This window comes from Pistacia vera, unplaced genomic scaffold, assembly GCF_008641045.1.
Source record: "Pistacia vera cultivar Batoury unplaced genomic scaffold, PisVer_v2 Contig192, whole genome shotgun sequence".
Classification (NCBI taxonomy): domain Eukaryota; kingdom Viridiplantae; phylum Streptophyta; class Magnoliopsida; order Sapindales; family Anacardiaceae; genus Pistacia; species Pistacia vera.
Window position 1 is genome coordinate 1,957,025 of NW_022195993.1, and position 22,714 is coordinate 1,979,738.

A 22,714-nucleotide genomic window follows, 5' to 3' on the forward strand; every position below is an offset into this window, starting at 1 on the left:
CCCCTGTTCGAACTCGATCGAACATATTATCGAACGAATATCGAATTGTTCGCGAACAAATGTTCACGAACATTATCGAACGAACAACGAACGTTCGCGAACTGTTCGGTTCGTTTGCAGCCCTATACCAGCCCCTTCGGAGTCTTCCCCACTTCTCCCATGCCTCCCGAACCACTCGGGCCAATCGCGCTCGTCCTTGGGGTAGCTACACAAACTCTAGTCGGTAAGCCCATCGGAACGCCCCCCTAGGGCATCATCACTATGGTAGGGGCACGCTCATACTCATCCCCAGCGTCTGCCACAATCCCACTCGAGCCACCTGATTCAGAGTCTGACATGATTGGCCCGATCGTCCAGCTCGACCGACCGACTTGATCCTTGCTTCCAAACTCCCAAAAAACCTAAGGGTCAATAGTCACTCGCCCTTAATAACCGATCGAGCAGAACAATGCACCCAGTTCCTACTCTTCCTTCAATACCGGTCGACCTGTCAACGTCAACAAACTGTCAACTCTCACAAGCTTAAGCTCCGATCGACCTTCTCTGTCGACTGACTAGATCCAAAGTCAACAATCTCTCTTCGCTCGCCCCAAATGACCAACCGACCTACCTTCAAGCTCACCCCTGTGAGTCTACTCGCCCATGCCCACCGACTCACCAGTCCAAGTATTCACTCATCGATCCACCCATTCGGTCTGGATGATCGATCCCTTACTCGAGTCTACCCTTCTCATAATCTACTCACACTCGGTCGGATGGATCGAACGACCTATCTATCCCACTTACCTGCCAGTTACAACCCAGATCCACCTTAGTCGCTTGATTCGGCCAGACATACCGACCGAGCCGAATCAAGATGCTACGTAACATGACTTTGTCTCCCTTTTTTCTGTCCAAAATTCCAGAAAACACCAAAAAATCGGGGAAAACCGTGCCTATTCCAGAAAACCAAAACTCCAAAACGCCTCAAAACCAATCGAAACAACACAAACTTCGTCCTATTTTCCAAAAAATTCAGCAAACAAAACAAACCAAAGAAGAGAACACTTACCGTAAAACGACAGACTGTAGAAAGGAAGCCGCCACTGCACGAAGAAACTGAAACAGGAAAAAGAAAGAAAGAAGAAAATTTTCGTTTCAAAGGAGAATGGAAAATGAAAAATGCAAAGAGGGAAGACGAACATACCGCCCCTGCGTTTTTATAAAGAAACTCTAACGGAAGTAGACACGTGGCAACCTGCAATTGGGCCATCGTCAGAGCAACGTTTCATTTTTTCGCTTCCAAAACGAAAGGATCATCATCACCGTATGCATGGCAAAGATCCACGGCACCTGGGAAACTGCAACGATGTACGGAAGCCTGGATCGACCGCCCTAGCCTCCCGACTGAGTCAGCACGCGACTGTCAGTGGACCCAACATGCCCCCACGATTCACAAGCTCAAGAGATCCCCCCGACTGGTCGACCAGCTAGAACGATCGAGCCCGAGCTCCCTCTCGAGATGAACAAGGCAGGAGTCCTCGCCCGTCCGGTCTTCCTTAACGGACATATGGACAACCAAAAGCCGAAGCTCACGCATTTCACCCACTCGGTCACCCGAATACGCCGACCGAACGAACCTTCGTTCCTACCGTCTTTAACTCATTCGACCCGGCCAGTCGAGCGGATACAACTATCGTGGGATGTTAGTTCACTTCTCCAATCAGTAGGACACACTGAACAGACACGTGAGCCCTAGAGTCTCCTCATCTTAGTCTGTTCGACCCTTCGCACCGATCGGGCATACCTTCGTGTGGTGATGGCAGGTTCTGGATCGGCTTGGGTATCGAGCAACCTATATCCAACTGTTCAACTACACCGACAGTCGGTCGTCCAGGAAGGAAAACCGAGCGCACCTTGATCGCTTCCTACTCTCTGACTTAAGAACTTCTTAACTCAGAGAGTGGGGGAGAAACTGTTAGGGCCAAAAATCACCCTCGGCCCAAATAGGACAATGAGCCTGACTGTGTGGAAGAATCCAGGCCCAATCCCGGTGCAGGACCATTTGATACAAGATACGGCTGGCCCAAACCATCCGAGCACAAGCTTCTTAATCCCAATTCATTTCCTGGGTCCATGAGCGAATCCAGAGCCCACGGCCCCTACAGATCACTTTCCTATTCCTGATCAATCTCCTATTCGAGGTCACCTTCCTGTTCAGATGACTTTCCTACTCGAAGTTGCTTTCCCGATTGGGATTACCTTCCTATCCGGACACTGGTAAGACAACTCACCACCGCCCTAACTCCTCTAGGGTTGTATCAGAATCACATTAGGACTCCTACTTCTATCAGGATTGGGAGACCAGACAGTCACTATATAAGCAGAGGCCAACCCTCTCACAAGGGACATTACATTACACCTTCACAGCTGAAGCTCTGACTTGAGAGCTTCACATCATTGTCGTAGTCACAGTCCTCGACTAGACTTCCGGTAACCTCTCTATTCCCTAACCCTCATTATATTAGTCTCTTTCAGCCTTGCTGACTTGAGCGTCGGAGTGCCTACGACAAACACTACCTTGGTGTTTTCCGTTTGCTTCACGCTTGTTTCTCTACGTGTGCAGGTACAGCGGATCGCTAGTGGCCTCAACCTCACAGGATCAGACCCCCCTTCCGTACAGGTAGATTTTTACGTCTACATAACCAAATCTAAAATAACCTTGTTAGATAAACCATTAGTCAGATAAATTAACCTTAATTTACAATATAAAAAATTAAAAATTAAAGAAAGAAAAGCTCTTTAACTACACATACAAGTTACGCGTGGTTGGCTGGCACTGGGGTATTCTAGATTTGCACATAAAAAGGTAGAGACGTGACAAAGTTTTTTACATTAAAGATGACCCTTAAGTTACATATCTATATTGATTTCCACATTTTTTATGAGAAAAAAAATTAATTCATTTGTATCACAAGGAACACTTCAAAAAGGATTTTGAGGATAAACTATTTTAACACATGAACTTCAAGTATGATAAAATAATGTCAAAAAAGGATCTTTTCTATAGATTAGGTCAGTTCTAATCCATCCAACATCTCTTATTAATGGTCAAGAGTTAGATTACACATTGCTTTAACGTACAACTTCTTCCCATTAATTATCTGCCATTAAATTCTAAGCACTAGAATATCTAAGCAAGTCGATTTTCCCATCAAATTTTTTACAATCTATGCCGCTTATAGTTTAAACAAATCAAAATTAGCAGTTGGCGGCTAACGTATATGCTCTCAGTCAAATCTAAATTATGAATAAACCATAAACCAATCAGCACACAGTACTCTTATTATCTCTGTCCTTATTCTTCAATGGCACCAAACTCAGCAGCCTTAAAGTTCCTTCTTGTTGCAGGCATTATAATAAGTCTAGCTAATGCTGCCAATGGGCTTTTAGAAACCGATATGACATTCTACTTACATGATGTCTCAGAAGGTCAAAATGCCACATTCTTCCCAGTTGCAGGCATTCCAGGCAAGCTTTGGTCATCCACTCAATTTGGAACCGTTTATGTGCATGATGACCCCATAACAGAGGGCCCTGATCCAAATTCAGCTCCAGTTGCACGAGCACAAGGCATGCACGTTATTGCAAGTTCCGATGGAACTAGTTCACTTGTCATGATGTCTTTTGTGTTCACTAACGAGGCCTACAGTGGCAGCACTCTTCAGATTTTTGGTACTAATAGGCAGAACGAGGCCGTTAGAGAGGTTGCTGTGATTGCTGGGACAGGGAAGTTTAGGTCTGCAAGTGGTTATGCCATGTTCCAGAAATATATCGATTTTCCTGATGCCTACTCAGTTATCCAATGCTACATTTCCATACATTATAATATATAATTAGAAGGGATTGTTGATGTCTCTTGTTAAGTGATAAGAATTATCTTTTTATAGAATAAACCTTTAGATGCAAATTCCACCTAAAGTGCAGTGTGGCTGTGTCTATCAGTAAGAGAAATTAAGAAGAAAATGTTGTCGTGCTTGTGCAACTAACCATTTGGTTAGAAGATGAATAAAATGATGTTGCTTAATTCGTGTTTCGTTTTCGTGTTTTTGTCAGCGAGTCAAGTGACAACTGAAAACTGTTTGGCTTTATAACTAATTAATCAATTACGAAGGCTGTGCTCCTTTTAAAAAAGTAATGCTAGAACTGGAAGGGACAACGCAGATAAATTGGCCTCTCCTTAAAAGAAATTTTTCATGAGTTAAATCGCTTGGAGTATATCAGAGTGCTGTATCATAAATGTGAGGCAACCCAATTTTACACCTTAAGCTGTAACTGGTAAGGAGCATCAGAGTCTTTCAAGTGCCATTCTTCTTCATATTGTCTTTGAATTAACGATATCCTTTTCAGCTACCCTACCCTTTGGTGGCTGACAAAGCAAATAGCACGAACAGAGGCAAAGTGAGAATTATAATGCAGAGCTAGCTAATGGGGCTCAATCACAATGATTTTATCTGCTGTTTGAGAAAGTCTTTAAGTCCATATTGGTTAATATTTGTGTAAACGACTTCCCCGGCATTCACTCTGAAAATCCATGCATACATATATATGTTTCCAGCGCTGTACAGAGACCAAATATTACATAAAATCCATTCAACTACCATGCCAATCAAATATTATGACCTTTTCCACGCATTTTTTTTTTTTTTTTTAATTTTGATTGGCTAGTTTTACTGAAGCCCAAGAGACTACAGAAAATGATACGAGAGAACAATGCTGAATACAGAGAACCCGTATGATCTTTTTGACTTCTTATAATCGATCACCCGAAATAATTTATATAGTAGAAGTTAACATATATACGATATTATATAAATTAATGAACTTGACTACATTGAAACAAAGGGAAGCTCAAAGAGAAGAGAGTATCTAGCGAGTGAATAATCTACTGTATCCCAACTTATCACAATTCTTGGATCCCATCTGCACTGCAACTTATCGCAACATACTAATTTTTACAAAATTAACAGAGTATTCCTATAGAATCGGAGATTAATGTTACTCGTGATGTGAGCCATTGCTTGGGGATTGGTTTCAAAAGTACGTTCCAAAAGTGTGGCTTGTTATAATATTATATTGCAAGCTTCAATTACTATTTATATCAGACTAATATTATAACGTGATGTACGTATGTCCACATACTTTATTGCTAATCAAACGCTGAAATTGTGACAAAACAAGTCCCCATTGGCATTAAGTAATAAAATATTCCCAAAACAATCATCAACTTCAGTCTTCAGCTAATGGATTTAAATGTCTATGAAGTAATAGCAGCATATGACTATGCGAAAGAAAAAGTTATTGACAAAAACTTAAAATCAGAAGTAAAGCTATGAATATGATTGGTCGTGGAGAAATTTAATCAGCATTTTTCACAAGGAACCGATGAAGTATTCGTTGATGTATTAGTGCAAGTACGCATGCATGCGATGTGTGAAATGCGCATATTGCCGTCGTTTTTCAAACTTTGACATTCACCTATAGTTAATTTCATGATCAATATTTCTCAACCAAATTCATTTTAACAAGAAATTAAAATTAGTTAAAAGCTGAGAAAAACATGTTAAAATAGTTGGACAAGCAACGATCTAGAATCAAGGAGCCCACTGAACACCATACATTCACGTTAATTAAAAGGAGAAATTTAACAAACTAGAACCGTGAAATAATGTACATAACATCATTGTTCTCTGTGAGATCAGGGTCAGGACGTACGCCAATAGATCCTCATTCATTTCTTCCTTTTGTTTGTATTGTGGGCTATGAAGCTGAAGTTGCTAAAATCATGTGGTTTAAAACATTCATGTTATCAGTCTATACCCTACAGCATATTTGTTATGCTTGAAAAAGTAGGGCTGACAAGAAGCATCATCAATAAAGGATGGTCAGAGTTCAGAAGGGTTCTGCGCCGTCCAGGCGCGGCCACGTCGCGCCTAGCGCAAGTGGCATGGCTCATGTTAGTGCAGTTGGTAGGTGCCAGGCCAGCAAGCAGCTAGAGATCGCCCACGTGTCAAAGCCCTGCTTTAATCGAGGAAATCCCTCGGGCAAGTGATCAATGGAACGCAAAGAAAGGATTTGCACGACACTACCCACTTGCAGCTTTCATAATCATTACCTTGAACTTTCCCACTATAAATAGAGGACTTCCTTCTCATTTGTGGGGATTAGTTGATTTTACGCTGAAATAGCTTTTTCTCTCTCTAAACTGTAACTCAGCTCGCTGAACACGACCTGATCACTCTCTTATTAATACAATAGTAGTGGACGTAGGATTCGCTTTAGAGCATCTGAACCACTTTAAATATTTCTCTCACCTTTTATTCGATTCAATCCCCTCATATCACGTGTGACTTCTAAGTCATTTTAGCATTTTACTCGTGTGAGTAGTTGGTGTCAAAATCAAGTATCAACAGTTTGACGCTAGAAGGAGGGCACTGATTTAGTACCTACTCTTCATCAGAAAAATCTCTGACTAATCGGTCTCACAATAGCAAATGGCTCGCGGTTTCGAATCTGAGCGAACCAATCATGGCAATGAAGAAATGCCCCAGATCCAGGAAAACACTTCTCTCGAAATGTCGCCAGACCAGCAGAATATTATGGGGGATATTCCTTCAAGTTCGCGGCTCGACCTAGCCGTCATAAGTTACTTGAAAAGGTTCAATAATACTCTTTAAATGGTCTGCCTAAGGCTAGCTTGATTGGATTGGGTCATGCCACCCGAATCCAATGAGGCTGTAGTACTGCCAAAAATGCCTGCAGGTTGCATGAAAGCGTAGAAAAAGGCAAAAGCCCATACTGCGTGTACTACAACGTGTCAGAGAAAGGGAAAGCAAGTGGCGCACAGCGGACCTAAGGGCTTTGAAGGACTAGCGAACACCAATTGTGCCCCGTGTAGATTACCCGTGGCATTGCGACTCGGCGATATGTCGCAGCATGAGTTGTCCCACGCCACAACGCACGGGCACTCCCATAAAGGTGTAAGGCGGGGAGATTCCCAATATCGCCAAAATGACGACTTCAGTCGTCGTCGTGCAGGGGATTCCCATCCTCTGTGGGTCAGTTTGTACCACCGCGAAGGTCGGGAAGACTCCTCGAATCACACGACTCTAGCCAGCGTGTGCCGAGATTGGTTGGAGCTTCCGATCGATGAGAGGAAGAGTCTAATTTGCGATCTTTGCTTAACTGCAACAGTGAGGGTTGAACCCACGTTGCGGAAAGTGATCCCCAGGTAGCTCCGTTGCCTCAGATTGAGGAACTACAACAAGCTCTGGGGGATCATTTATACGAGTTCAACGACCTCATGGAACTTTACCAAGTCTCTGACTTGTCAAAATGTCGTTGCTTAGCAGTAACCCTTACCGCCCATGCCAAGCGTTGGTTCAGGTCGCTTCCAACAAGATCGGTCAACTCATGGCCTCAAATGAGCTCGACATTCCTGAGGCACTTTCAGGCGAACAAGAAGTTCTCAATGCCGTTAAACTACCTGAGCAATATACGGCAGGAAAGGGATGAACCCCTCCAATATTATATAAACAGGTTCCACAAGGAGCTCTACAAAGTGGCTCATACTCTCGAAGAGTTTGTTTGGACTCTCATCGTTGCGGGAGTTCGCCCGCAGATAGACTTATGGAAGGAACTGCAATCTGAGGATGATGTTTCCCTCACTCACTTCTACAACCTTACTAAAAAGTACCTCCGGATCAAAAGTTTCGTGGCAGCTCTCAGTTGCCATGACCCCGGTCCGTCAGGTAGTGCTTCTGACTGGAGGGAGAATAGGAGGGCTGATCGCAGATGGGCTAATGATGATCAACGAAAAGAAAAGAAGCAGCGGTATGAGCCCAAGCAATCTTATGCCCTAGTTTCTCGTTTTGATCGCGACAAAAGTGAATACACTCATCTGAATGCCTTGGTATCGGCTATTCTGGATAAATCAGAGGAGGCCGATTTGCTCGAAGAGCCCGAGCCTATGAAGAATCCCCCCTTAACCAAAAGCAATAAAAAGTACTGCCGTTATCATCGGGATAATGGGCACCACACCGATGAGTGTCGGGCCCTCAAGCAAGCAATTGAGGACCTTATTAAACAAGGGTACTTCAAAGAGTATGTTGATGACTCAGCTCCCATTCGGGAGAAAAATCAAGAGGAACCAGGGAAGGGTCGTCATGGTCGTAAAGGTCTCTACAGTGTGGGGATCATCTTTGGAGGACCACACCCCGCGAGAAACTCTCGAGGTGCCCAGAAAAGGTATGCTTTGGCAGCCCGTCATGACCCCATAAGTGTCATGAGCACGACGCCGTGACCCACCAAGGTTTGCAGAGAGGAGGAAATCACCTTCTTTGAGAAAGACACTGTGCGATTACATCATCCCCATGAGGATGCTCTCGTCATCACGCCTGAAATAGGTCGGTGTGAAGTCCACAAGATACTGGTAGACAATGGAAGCGTCATGAATATCTTATTTTAGCGAGCCTTTGAGAAGATGAAACTGGACAAGGCAGATCTGAAGCCTGCCTCTATCCCTCTGTACGGTTTCACTGGTGATCATTTGATTCCCAAAGGGATGATCTCGCTTCAGGTCACGTTGGGAGAAACCAACGAGCTGACCAAAATAACTGAGTTTTTAGTAGTAGACCGTCCTTTCGCTTTTAATGGCATCTTGAGATGACCTCTATTACGAAGCTTCAAGGTAGTCACCTCAATATACTATCTAAAGATGAATTTTCCCACCCCGACGGGGATAAGGGAAGTGAGTGGATTTCAACGCGCATCTCGCGAATTATATGTAAGGGCAGTGCAGATGGCATGCAAGGGAAAAGGAGCACCTGTTGGCATCCCTGAGCAGGCAATGACAATTAGCAGGATCGAGCCATAGTCTGGCCTGGTTGAGGATGACATGGATCCTCGCATCCAAGAATGCCCTCACAGTGGGTTAGTCGAGGATCTATTAGAGGTATCGATCGATCAAAGCGAGCCGACCCGAGTGTTGAGGATCGGGAGTAATCTCAACCCTCAGCTCACCAATGACTTGACAAGCTTCCTCAGGGAAAATGTCGACGTACTTGCATGGACTTATGCTGACATAGACGGGATCAGCCCGAATGTTATATGCCATGCCTTAAATATTGATAATGCAGTCAGGCCGGTTCGCCAAAAGAGGAGAGTAATGGATCGCGAGCGGTATGCCGCCTTAAAAATTGAGGTAGATAACCTTCTTTTAAAAGGGTCTATCCAGGAGACACTTTACCCGAGCTGGGTTACCAACCCGGTCTTAGTAAAGAAGCCTACCGGCAAATGACAAACCTGCGTTGACTTCACCGACCTCAACAAGGTCTGTCCGAAGGACAACTTTCCCTTGCCGAGAATCGACCAGCTCGTCAATGCCACCTCTGAACATGAGCTGTTGAGTTTTATGGACGCCTACTCGGGATATAATCAGATTCTGATATACGCGTCGGACGAAGAACATATCTCATTTATTACAGATCGGGGGTTGTATTGCTATAAGGTTATGCCTTTTGGCCTAAAAAATGTTGGGGCGACTTACTAGGGGTTGGTTAACCGAATGTTTTCCTAGCAGATCTGAAAATCAATGGAACTCTATGTTGATGACATACTGATCAAATCGCATGTCGCTTCAGATCACATAGCATATCTCGTTGAGATGTTTGGTATACTCTAAAGGTACAGAATGAAGGTCAATCCCCTGAATTGTTCGTTCGGAATATCCTCGAAAAAATTCTTGGGGTATATGGTTAACCCGAGGGGGATAGAAATTACCACTGAAAAGATTCAAGCTCTCCTTGATATGAGGAGCCCGATGTTAGTGTATATTAGTGTATGCCCTAGAAACCATTCGTGTTATCGGTTTCAGAGCATTTTGTCTTGTATCTATATATATCATAAATAATAGAAGAAAGAGTTCTTCAACTCATATATGTAAATTGCTTCCTTTATTCAGTCATGCATTTAAAATAAAGTATGTATATGAATTGTCCAGATGATTCATTTAATAGGTAAATGAATTATCAAAAAGGGTTCCTTACGGAAGCAATATAAATTTGGGCAACTATATTGTACAGTAGGCATACCGGATGCTTCCGAAAGATATCATGAGTTGATATAAGTACGGATGACGATGATAGTCATGTCACTGGGGCATTGGTATGGATTAACGGTTGGTGAACTGTTTTTCGAACGTGACCGAATAACGACAAATCACTTGGAAAAGCATGTAGTCAATGATTTATCGTTTGGTTATATCAGTGCACGATGTAGTCCTTTGACCTGAGACATTGTAGTCGGATCCGATATGGATGCGTATGGTTCATACGGTGTATAAGTACGAGACTAATCATGTTTCGTACAATAAAGCCTATTTGGTCATGCGTTGTTCATATGCGGAAACGAACGATGGTCAAGAGGGGATCCATTGACTCGGAAATATAGGATCGGGAGTACCGCTGACTCCATCCGGATTCGAGTTCCTAGACGAACATCGATAAATGTCAGAAAACTGAATCTCTGGCCAGAGTCTATTATTAGTCATACAAAAGTAAGTTTGTGATGACAAGTTCCGGACATATTGATCGACAATTCGGTAGAAGATCGAGTTTAGGATTTTGACGTTCCATGAATCCATACTCGATTAGGATATCTCAATGGAGGGACTTTACCTGCATGGTACGTATGATCTGAAATGGGTTCGATGAAGTATTTCTTCATCGTGGTTTAGGGACTATGGCACATTGCTAGATGTTTACCATAGTCGTTGGGCCTCCGGACAGGTTTCCGGATTCATCCAGAACCGGCTCACGGCTAATCCACGGTGGACCTACATGGTCACACCAATAGCCTTGGGAAGTTAGAGAAGGATGAGAGAGAGAAATGATTATCCGAAGAGGGCTAGCACCTTCCGAGGGTAATAACGGGATTTCTATAGTAATAGTTACATAGAAATCATTTGTGACATTTTAAGGGTTAAAATGGTCAAGCAATAATTAATTATATTTAATTATTATATCTTAAAGTGTTAAGATTAATGAGATGAACAAAAATAACCTTTTAATAGTTAAAGGGTAAAAAGGGGTAAATTTTTGGGTTGTTAATGTAAACTAGTTTAGTTTACATGGGCCCTTGAATAATATTGATTATTCAAAGGGTAGCATATTAAATTCGTGGGGTCCCTTTATAAAATAAGATTTTATTGGGCTTGGAAGTGAAAAATAAATAATTGCAATATTGCCCAAGTATATATAAGTGCAAAAGGTTGCATTTTTGTTCATTCTTGACTAGTTCACAAAAACACAAACCAAAACTCTCTCTCAAACCCACGGCCACTCTCTAATCTCTCAAGGTGGTGTTAAAGTGTGGAGGTTTCATCCTTTTGAAGCTAATCTTCATCAATCCAAAGCAAAGGAGTAGGTATAATCTCTTTTCCAAGCTTTGTTTGAAAACCGGTTTTAGAATCCATGCTTTCATGTTTTCATTCTCCATCTCCACCACTCTTCATGCATGTTGATTCTTTCACCCGACCAACCAAAAACAGGTTCAGAGTTTTAATGGGTGAATAGCGGCTCTTAGTCGCTTCATATCAAGAGCAACATATCGCTGCTTGCCATTTTTCAATATACTTAGGACCAACAAGAAGTTCGAGTGGACTTCGGACTGCAAACAGGCTTTCCAGTCAAAGCATAAAATAGCACCTCGAAAAGCCATCTCTTTTGTCCAAACCGTTCCCTCAAGAAATTCTTCTCCTGTATCTATCCGTCTCTTAGCATACGATTAGTGTAACTCTGATTCGGGAAGAAAACACAGTCCAATGGCCAGTATATTAAGCGAGCAGGAGTCTGCTAGACGCCAAAATGTGGTATCTAGAAATGGAGCGATTAGCTTATGCCCTGCTGGTTGCCTCTAGAAAGTTGTGACCTTATTTCCATGCCCACACTATCCATGTAATGACCAACTACCTGCTCAGACAAGTCCTCTAGAAGCCAGAGGCTCCGGGTAAGTTGCTCAAGTGGGCGATGGAACTAAGTCAGTTCAATCTGCAGTACAGACCGAAAGCAACCATTAAAGGGTAGGCTATTGCTGATTTCATTTTAGAGTTTTCACACCAACTGATTCAGGAATCTGAGCAACAGTCCAGCGAAGTCACCCAGGAAACTATTCAAAATCTATTGCCTTGGAGTCTCTATGTCAACGGATCCTTGAATAGGAAAAGGGCTGGGGCAAGTCTTCTCCTCCTTATTTTCGAGGGGACTCGCATCCACGGTATTTTTCGATTTGGGTTCAAAGCTACCAACAACGAGGCCGAGTATGAAGCACTGCTCGCTGGTTTGCAGTTGGCAAAAGAAATGAGGTCAACTGCGATCAGTATTCACAACAACTCCATGCTAGTTGTTAATCAGATTTTGGGAGAGTATCAAGCCAAGGAAGAAAACATGATCAGTTACCTGAAGAAAGCTAAGGTCTCACTCGAGTCTTTCAAGCACTTTGCAATCGCACAGATTCCTAGAGACAATAATTTTGTCCCGGATGCCCTGGCAAAAATAGCCTCATTGCTGGACTCAGATGCCCCAGAAAGTATTCCTGTTTGGTACATAGAGATCCCTAGTATTGGCTCGCCTAAACAGGCTGTGGTTACAACAGAATCAGTTTCCTAGATGACCCCAGTTATTCAGCATCTCCGAGATGGGACCTTACCTAATGACAAGGTTGAGACAAGAACCCTGTGAACCAGAGCTGCTCGTTACACACTCATAAGAGATAAGTTGTACATGCGAGGATTTAGCGCCCCCTTCTCTGATGTGTAACCGATGAGGAAGAAGACTATATCATGAGGGAGATACATGAAGGGATTTGCGGTAATCACACTGCCACACGATCCCTCGCTAACAAATTTGTTCGTCAAGGGTACTACTGGCCTCTACTTTAAGAGGATACCTTTAACTTTGTAAAAAAGTGTGACAAATGCCAGCGGTTCGCGAACATACCGCGAGCTCCTTCCCACCAACTGATAACTATAACCAACCCCTGGCCATTCTCCATGTGAGGAATTGATCTTATTGGACACATGCCAGCCAGAAAGGGAGGGGTCAAGTATGTTGTGGTCGCAGTGGATTATTTCACCAAGTGGGCCGAAGCTGAACCCTTGGCCGCGATCACTACCAAGAAGCTCAAGGACTTTGTCTTCAAAAATATAGTGTGCCGCTACGAAATTCCTCATACACTCATCTTTGATAATGGGAAGCAGTTTGACAACAAGGAATTCAAGCAGTTTTGCGATGAGCTGGGGATCCATAAAAAGTTCACCTCAGTCGCAAGACTACAAGCCAATGGCCAGGTTGAAGCTGTCAACAAGACCGTCAAGCATACTCTGAAAGCTAAGCTTGACGCTACCAAGGGAAATTGGGTCAATGACCTCCCAAAAGTCCTATGGGCATACATGACAACTCTGAGAACCTCTACTTCAAAAATGCCTTTCTCGCTAGCATATGGCTGCAAGGCTATGATCCCGGTGGAAGTGGGGGTTGGTTCACTTCGGAGGGACCTGTTCAATGAAACAAACAATGAAACACTTCTGCGTGTAAGTCTGGACTTAGTTGAAGAACACCGCAGCAAAGCTCGGTTAAGGATAGCAGCCTACCAGCAGCATGCAAAAAGATTCTTTGACTCTAAAGTCAAGAAAAGAGATTTTCAGGTCGACGACCCAGTTCTGAAAGAAGTCCTTCTCGGTACAAGGGAGCCAAACACAGGAGTATTGGGACTAAACTGGGAGGGCCCATACCGCATCGCTAAGGTGATACGACCGGGGACTTATCACCTCAAAAGGCTCAACGATTCCGAAGTACTGTGAGCTTGGAACGCAGAGCATCTTTGCCCCTATTATCAGTAATTCCGAACTCACTCTTTTAATTTCCTCGTAAAAATTCCCTTGAAAGCCTTGTAATTAAGATCGTTTTTAAGCCAAATTCATCTTGTATAAATGTATGATTTTGTTCCTCGCATTGTTTTTATCTTTCTGTTCACATATGTAATGTTTGTGAAGTACAAAAAATTATAGGTGCTCACAAATAATTTAATATCGCAAATAGCTAGAAGACGTTCCCCTATTCGCATATGTAATGTTTGTGAAGTACGAAAGATTATAAGTGCTCACAAATAATTTAAAAAATGATCATTTTATTCATAAAATTCTAAGTACAAGAGAGTGTGCAATGGCAGTCAAAAGCAAGGTTGTGGGAAAAATAAAAGCAAAAGCGATCACTAGTCTTTGTCCCTAGGCCTTAAGGTGCGACCTCGGTATCTTCAGGTTGGTCGCCGACCACTTGGTCAGCTGTCGGGTCCTTCGGGATGTACTCCTTTGTTGATCCTCTTCCAGGTGAGGCCCTAGACCTTCCTCCTCATCATCGGCTCTCGCCATGGAGGCAAGGATCCTTTGGTAATCATCCAGAAGGTCGATGAGGTCTATGGTCAGATTCTTTGGCTGAAGGGCATAAATAGACTAAATCGACTAGTCAATAGCTTTCCTCTCAATTTCCAATTCTTGTTGCTTCATCTCTTTGGTCAATGAAGCGACTCGCCCCTTGGATAATTCGAGGTCCGCCTCGAGTGCCCTCATCTGCTTTTCGAAAGTTTCCCACAACCGAGCTCTCTCTTCCTCCACCCGCAAGGCCCGCTCGAAGTTAGCTCGCAGCTCCAGTTCCTTCTCGCCGGCCTTTTTGTTGAGTCTGGCCACTGTTATTTGAAGCTGTTTAAGCTCCTCTCTCCCCTTCTCCAACTCGGCCTTTTAGAAGTCCACCGTGTGAAGAGCAGAGTTCCTCTTCAACATGTATTGGTTCGTTTGAACGATGTTTAGGCCCAGCTTTTCTTTCGCAGCTGCTAAGTCATGCCTCAGCTATGTGTTCTCTTCATTTAGCTCGAAGAGTCCCCTGGCAGCTTCCAGTTGGATCTTTTGTTGGGCTAGGTGCATGGTGAGCAAAGACTACACAGTGAAATAAGCAAGCATTAGACTGTCTCCTAAAAAAAGTAAAGTATTGGAAAGTCCTCGACGAGGACAAACCGTCTTACCTGGTTTTGCATTGAATTGCCTTAATCATCAGGTCCGCAGGGTTGGAGGCCACGAGCTCTTCAAAGACTTTGGCAAGTTAGCACTCTAGAAGGGTGAACACCACCGGCTGCAGGTGCTATGGAAGTTGACTCATAGAGTCCAACACTGGTGTGTCAGCTCTTGAAGCAGAAGGCACCTCGCCAGCTGGCCCTTTGCCTTCTTTCCTCCAGGAAGTCGAGACCTCCCTTTGTCCCCTGCGGACGAACCAGTGTAACTCCGGTCCTGCGCCTTGAGCTCTATTTGGAGCGAAAAGCCTGATAAGGCTACGACCTCCTAGGCTGCACCCCCAAGCCCTTCGGCTAGGACTCTGATTCCTTGGGCTGTAACACCTTTCTTTTCTTGGACTTTTGGTCCATGGTCTTCTGTTTTGGGCGTGCGGCAGCAGGCTGAGAAGGTTTTGTAGGTTGTTCAGTGGATACTTGTGCCGCCACCTGTCGCTAGGGCCCGCCTCGACTGGTTTCGTGACATTGACCTAGGGGAAAACGAACCCCTTCTCTCTCAACGACCTTGGCACTTTGGGCGACATATTCATTGCATGCAAGTACTGTTAGTAAAAGAGTTCGCTACATGCAAAAGCAAAAATTTGAAAAGACTGCGGGCACTTACGAAGTAAGGGTTCCAAAGTCGCTTCAAAATTGAATAAGCCGTACTTCCTCAAATTGGTGGTAGTCATGAGCAGTTTCACGTCACGACAGTGATTTGGCAGGTTACTAGATGAAACTATTCGGTTGAAATAAGAGAGATTTGTCAACCTGGTCAACTTGTTTCCTGCGAAGAGACAAGAAAGATCGTTAGAAAGTAAATCCCCAAAAAGAAAAGAAAAAATTCACTAAGTACAAAAAGGGAAGACCTACTCGACTCCTTAAAGTGGCAGATGTCATCGTAATGGAAAAAGAAAAACTTGGTCTTGTATGCCTCGACATTGCTAGGGTAATTGAATATGCCACCCTTGATCATGGATCGCTTTGAGAGGTAGTAAGAATCTTTGTCTTTGCTCTTTTTTAAATAGTACGAGCAAGCGAACTCTAGCGCAGTCAGTTGGCCGAGGCCGTACTCTATGCACACGATATACATAGCCACATCTATCATATATGTGTTAGGCGTCAACTGTAAAGGTGCGACCCCGAAGTGATCGAGGATCAACCTAATAAAGGGATGGAAGGGAATTAGTGCTCCACATTTGAATATCGCTTTAGAGATCACAGCCATTCCCTTTGGCGGATTCCGAGTTGTATGCGACCTGTACCGGTAGACGTCTATGCTAAATGCGTAATTGTCTACTGCCTTCTGTATTTTCTCTCGGGTAGCCACTGACATAATCTCTTGCGTAGGACCCACTAGAGCGTCCTGCACCTGCGAGCTCGTCCCCTCATTTGTTATGATCGCTTTAGGGTACATCTCTTCTACGATCTGAAAAAGGGGGACACGTACAGATTACTCAGTCTCCGTATAGAATTTTGTATGACGACGTGAAAGAACAAAACCCTAATGTATCTTCCAAGAATCCTAAAACACCCTTGGGGACCATCCTGTAACGCCCACATTGACGTACATAACTTAGTTATGCTCTAATTCTCTTAGTTTTGCTTATTTCAAGGAGAAAGATTGAGAAATTGGAATTTGCAGACTTCGCCCCGGCAAAGGAGTTTTGTCGCCGCGGCCTGGTACACACTGTCCAAATCAAGTTCTTAGAATTGTAGTCTTCACCGCGGCAAGGAAGAAAGTTCGTTGCAGCAACATACACTCTAGAATGGTTCGTCGAGGCGAAGAAAAAGCTTCGCTGGGGCAAAGAACTTATTGGAATTTTTGAGAAAGTTCTAGAAAACTTCCTTAAGGGCAAAATGGTCGTTCCACCCTGAATTAGTTGAAAATGTGGGGAGTGAAAAGTAGTAGAATTTCATGGAAAATGCAATGGAAATTAGGGTATTATTGTAATTGACTAAAGGACAAAGATGGAATTTCATAGAAAGTACAAGGGCAAAATGGGAAAGCATAAGTAATAAATGAGATATTAAGGGTTCAAGAATGAAAACCCTACCATTCTCTACCCCTCACATGCCAGTTTCATCCCCAAATTCTCTCAATTTTTTCATCAAATTTCCAAGGCAATTTAGAGGACTTTTGGTTGGATTTTGGTAGATATTCAATCCTAAGCATCCAAAGGTAAGAATTCTCACAATAAGATGTGAGAGTAATTTTTTAAAGTGTTGAATTCTTGTAGTTTATATGTTTAGGGTTTAAGAAGAAGAGGAAGTCTACCAAAGAGAGAGATTCTAGTGTGGAACTACCCAAGTTCAAGGTAAATAAATCCAACCCTAGTCATGATTTGAGCAATACTTGAGTAGAGAATTTTCTTATATATATTCATATGCTTGATTATTGAGAATTGATGATGGAATTGATGATGATTCATGGTTAGAATTCCACCATGAGGAGTGATGATTGTGTTTATAGAAATTGATGGAAGTTTGTATGAGCTAAGAAAGAATTTGAGGAGAGTTATGGAGTGTATTTCCTAGCTAGGTTTGGAGTTGTTTTTAGGGAGCTTTGCTCCAAAATTTTGGTGGTTAGAGATTGTCATGGAAGTGTAATCACCTTAATGCCCTATTTGTGGATACAAAGTGTTTGATGAAATTTCATAGAGAAGTGCATGTATAAGTATGTTGATTTATCTTTTTGATATGAGTTTGTAGATGGTAGAGAAAGTAGAGAATGACATGTTTACATGCCATATTGCATTTTTGCATTTAATCATTTGAATTAAGAAAGAACAATAAGAAAAGCTCATCTACATGCATACATGCATATAAGAATATTAAAGAGCAAAGAAAGAAAGAGAATTATTAAAGAAAAGAAATTGAATACTAATTTCTAAAAGAAAGATAAGAGAAAAGAAGGTTGTTGCGATGGGGAACCCATGAGTGACAAGAAGAAGAATATTCCCACATGCACGTCGCTTTCAGTGAGCGGCCTAAGAATAAGAAGAAGAATTTGTACAGTTCGTAAGAGTGCATGTGGATGAGGACTGTACCCAGAAGAATATGCCTACATGCACGCCGCCTTTAGTGAGCATCCTAAGAAGAAGAAGAATTTGTACAGTCCGTAAGAAGTGCATGTAGATAAGGACTGTACTCACTCACACGGCCAGGGTTCCGAATCCATGCCTCAACCGAGTCCGATCGGCAGAGAATAAGAAAGAAAGAAAGAAAAGAATAGAAAGAGAAGAATAAGAAAGAAAGAAAAGAATAAGAAAGAAAGAAAAGAATTGAAAGAGAAGAGAGAATAGAAAGAAACGAAAGAACAGAAAGAAATAAGAGAAATAGAAAGAAACATAGAAAAAAGAGAGAGAGAGAGAAAACAGAAAAGAAAATGCATATCATATGCATTTGTGCATTTGCATCATACTTATGCATAATACTATGCCTACTATCATGAACAGAGAGAAATTAAAAATAGAGAAAGAACAAAGAAAGAACCGAGAAGAATAGAAAAGTGTAATGTAAGGAAAGAAAATCAGAATATGAGCAACGGAGATAGAAGGGTAACATAGCGGATTTACTTACTAAGCAATTAGTGCTCACTCCGCTGATTTCTCTGTTTTTGCAGGAAATAGGTGAGAAGCGTTCAGATGGAACGTCGAGAGTGGAGGAGAATGGCACTACTGGCCACTGTTTTTAAGTTTATGTATATGACCCTTTTATTAATGTAAAGAAATTTTTGGGCCCACTATTTTCTACTTATATACCTATATGTTTTTATGACATATTTAGTGACTTCATATTATATTTCCCAAAGTGTACTAGCTAGAAAGAGTTATTACACACCCCCAATGGTTCGTATCCTAAAAACCTATTCCTTACAGAAGTCTAGCCATAAACACCCACCATTATCATTTGGTTAAGTTGTCCACGAAACAGAAAAAGGAAAGCAATGGAAGGATCTTCCTTACCTTTTTGGCTGTGGGAGGCGAACTTTTTACTATTAACGGAAAGAGCGCACCAACTTGAAGGATTGAAAATCTGGTCTCGCGAGAGCTTTTTTGCTTTTTCTGAAAGTATGAGTGTTGTGGCATTGCTTAAGGCGAGCCTGGGGTTTTATAGCGGAGGAAATGACAATCGGTCTTCCCGAAGCCAAGCGACGTTTGGGCAGAATGCGTCTCTCGCCGTTGATCGCGACCACGTGTCATTAATCGGCGAGAAGGAGTAACCGTCACGCTTTGAGAAATTCAATCGCGCGTCTCTCCGTTGAAAAAATCAAGCGACGGCTTGATTCTCTCATCTGCATTTAATGCCCTAATAAGGAATGTCATTTCAGCATGGCTTGCATTTAATCGCATGGCTGGCATTTATTGCGCACATGACACATTTGTCAGAATAAAGGATACTTCATTAATGGATTGGCTGTCAAGCGTAACGGATAACATCTGAAGAGATCGTTGGAAAAGAACACTCTTCGTCTCATGTCGGTTGCAAAGCAATGTGATTCCTTGCTTCCAACAGAAATATACCAAGTGTAATCAGGTCGCGGACCTCGGTTAAGATAAGAGGTGCATCGATACGGCACTGAGTAGGGTCTAATCCAGGTCGTCGACTTTGCGAAAAAAGACCATCTTAGGTCGCTCGTAGAAAAATGTTTTGCGACCTCCTTGTAGCTAGGTCGGCTCGACCAGGCGTCATTTGGATATATCAAATCATGGCATAATTATGAAGTTCTCAAGGTTCGATCCTTAAACCTTAAAAACTGGGGGACTTCTGTTTTGCCTGATAAAGTAGGGCTGACGTGGAGCCTCGTCAATAAAGGATGGTCAGAGTTCATAAGGGTTCTGCACCGTCTAGGTGCGGCCACGTCGCGCCTAGTGCAAGTGGCATGGCTCCTGTCAGTGCAGTTGGTGGGTGCCAGGCCAGCAAGCGGCTAAAGATCACCCACGTGTCAAAGCCCTGCTTTAATCAAGGATATCCCTCAGGCAGGTGATCAATGGGACGCAAAGAAATGATTTGCATGGCACCTACCCACTTGTAGCTTTTATAATAATTATCTTGAACTTTCCCACTATAAATAGATGACTTCCTTCTCATTTGTGGGGATTAGCTGATTTTACACTAAAATAGCTCTTTCTCTCTCTCTCTCTCTCTCTCTCTCTCTCTCTAAATTGTAACTCAGCTCACTGAACGCGACATAATTACTCTCTTATTAATACAATAGCAGTGGACGTAGGATTCGCTTTAGAGCATCCGAACCACTTTAAATATTGCTCTTCACCTTTTATTCGACTCAATCCCCTCATATCACGTGTGACTTCTATGTCATTTTACACGTGTGAGTAGTTTATGTCAAAATCAAGCATCAACAATATTGATATGAACTATAATGTATTTTTTCAGATCCAAGCTTCACAAAATTGACATCATTGCTGGCCACGAATTCAAAAAATTCATGCTAGATCAAGCTAGTTTTAGTATATATTAAGTTGAGCATTAGTTAATTATATGTTAACAGAAATAGCTTGGTCTATACATTCCTGACAATAGGCAATTGCTCTGCAACTGCAAGCAACATGCAGCGCGAATCTTTAGAATTCCTGGAGTACCATTGAAAGCAAAATAATGATGATAATTTATTATTATTATTGTTATTTGGACAATATTTCGTGCAAGCCAATATTGACCCATCGTTAATCGAGTAATTAGTCCTGTAAAACCATCTGAATTTGTCGAAACACAGACGTTCTATGATACAAGTTGTTAGATTTCAATTAGGTTTGAGGGGTGTTAAAAAAAAAAATTATATCAGAAGGGAATCTCGTGAGAGAATCTTAATGAAGTATTCGTAAGCAGAGTTGTCTAACACTGCTTTAATTTAGCAAAGATGTTTAATGGAAGAAGTCTAGGTTAAGGCCTTAAGATTCTAACTTTATTAATATCAAAGTCATGCTATAATATCGGGATAATGCGATCCCTCGTAATGGATTACTGGATGACAGAACAATGGAGTGGGTCTCAGCTTGGAGAGTTGCCTGAAAACGCATGCACCTGAAAAAAACTTTCTTCTTGAGGAATATATCTACAACTTGGTATAATTGGTGAAAGGTCTGAGAAAGAAGAGAGGTAAAAATGTGATACAATTTGTGGTTGAGATTTATCTAGTATATATATAGGGAGGTAATGCACATTTTATGGTTGGTGGATACCTTCTCGTGGGTAAATATTCATGGACACAATCTCAGTACTTAAGTGGATTCCAGTCCACATACTCTACTCTTCAACTTTTTTTCTATTACTGGATATCAGCATGCATGAAGTATTACCTTCTCCAATCCATCACCATCTAAGTGACAGTGATGGAGCAAACGCATAGCCTGTAACCCAACATTAATTGTCTAAATACTCTTTAACTGTCGGTGTAAAAAGATGCGTCATTTTCTCAAGAACAAATCAATAAATATATTAATATTTTTCATTCAATTTTAAAATTAATACAATCTAATTTTATTAAATAAATACTTAGAAAATGATTTTTATCATAATGACATGACATTTCATTCTATATAAAACTTTATACTTAATTACCTGTATAAATATATATTAATACACATAAACATCGTATATATAGATATATATAATCATGATTTAAGGTGATTAAGAGTATTTATGGAAGAAAAAAAAAAAACTGTTTTTCAAAATTGATTAGGCTTTTATTTCCTTTTTCTTTCTTGTCCTCTTCCAATCCCAAACCAAACCTCGTCGGTTTACTCTCTTATTCTTTTTCTCCAACGCCAGTATCAGCCATCTGTTGCCAATATTAATCATACGTGCTAGATAGGCCTGAATTCAGTCATAACGCTCACTAGTTGTAAAGGTGCATATCATAATCAATCAAGATTTACTCTAATTAAGAGAAAAGTTAGGAAGTAGGTCACTGCATAGAATATATTCAATTAGTCCCAAAGCTACAGGGTACTTCCCCGCATTGCCTAATTTGATTCGTAGAAGAATTTGGAAAATGTCCATAATAATATTAAATTGTTATAGCTAGCAAGCACCATTCTTTGTCTTATAATGATTTTAACAATTAAATAGAATAAACCACGAAAAAATGGTCGTGGAGTATACATAATTAAGTCCGCAATTAGTTCAATGTTAATGATCCACGTTTTCTTCGACAGAAATTAGGTTCACTGCACCTGTGCTCGTCCCGAGAAGATATATTTTAATTAGCTAGCTAAGGGACTCGCTTATCTCCATATGATTTTTTTCATTTTTTTTTTTTTTTTAAACTTTTGGAACTATCCTCACGTACCAATTGGGCTCCAAAAGGATTATGAGACAAAGATGGTTGTTACCCACCGTGTTGATTTGTTGAACAACCTTGCAATTCACAAGATCTGGCACAAAGAGAAACATCTTCGAAATTTCATATACAACTTGCATTTCTCCAAAGATGATGGTACACAATGACTAGGATCAATGTCGGAAAAACAGGAAAACAATAGACCGTTGATCGTCCAATGAATTTCTTTTAATAAATGCTTATAACATTAATGGTCCATCCTTCTTTTGAACCTAA

The 22,714-nt window shown here is 41.8% G+C and overlaps 1 protein-coding gene across 1 annotated transcript; it reads left to right on the top strand.

Annotated features, from left to right (window-relative positions):
- Window positions 1–3,347: 3,347 nt before the first annotated feature.
- On the top strand, window positions 3,348–3,875 carry LOC116127584 (dirigent protein 1-like). The gene has a single exon (XM_031413220.1). The coding sequence runs from the start codon at window positions 3,348–3,350 to the stop codon at window positions 3,873–3,875; it is 528 nt and encodes a 175-aa protein (XP_031269080.1).
- Window positions 3,876–22,714: the final 18,839 nt, after the last annotated feature.

Excerpts from the sequence above, each read along its gene's own strand:
- LOC116127584 (XM_031413220.1), top strand. The coding sequence starts at position 3,348 with ATGGCACCAAACTCAGCAGCCTTAAAGTTCCTTCTTGTTGCAGGCATT.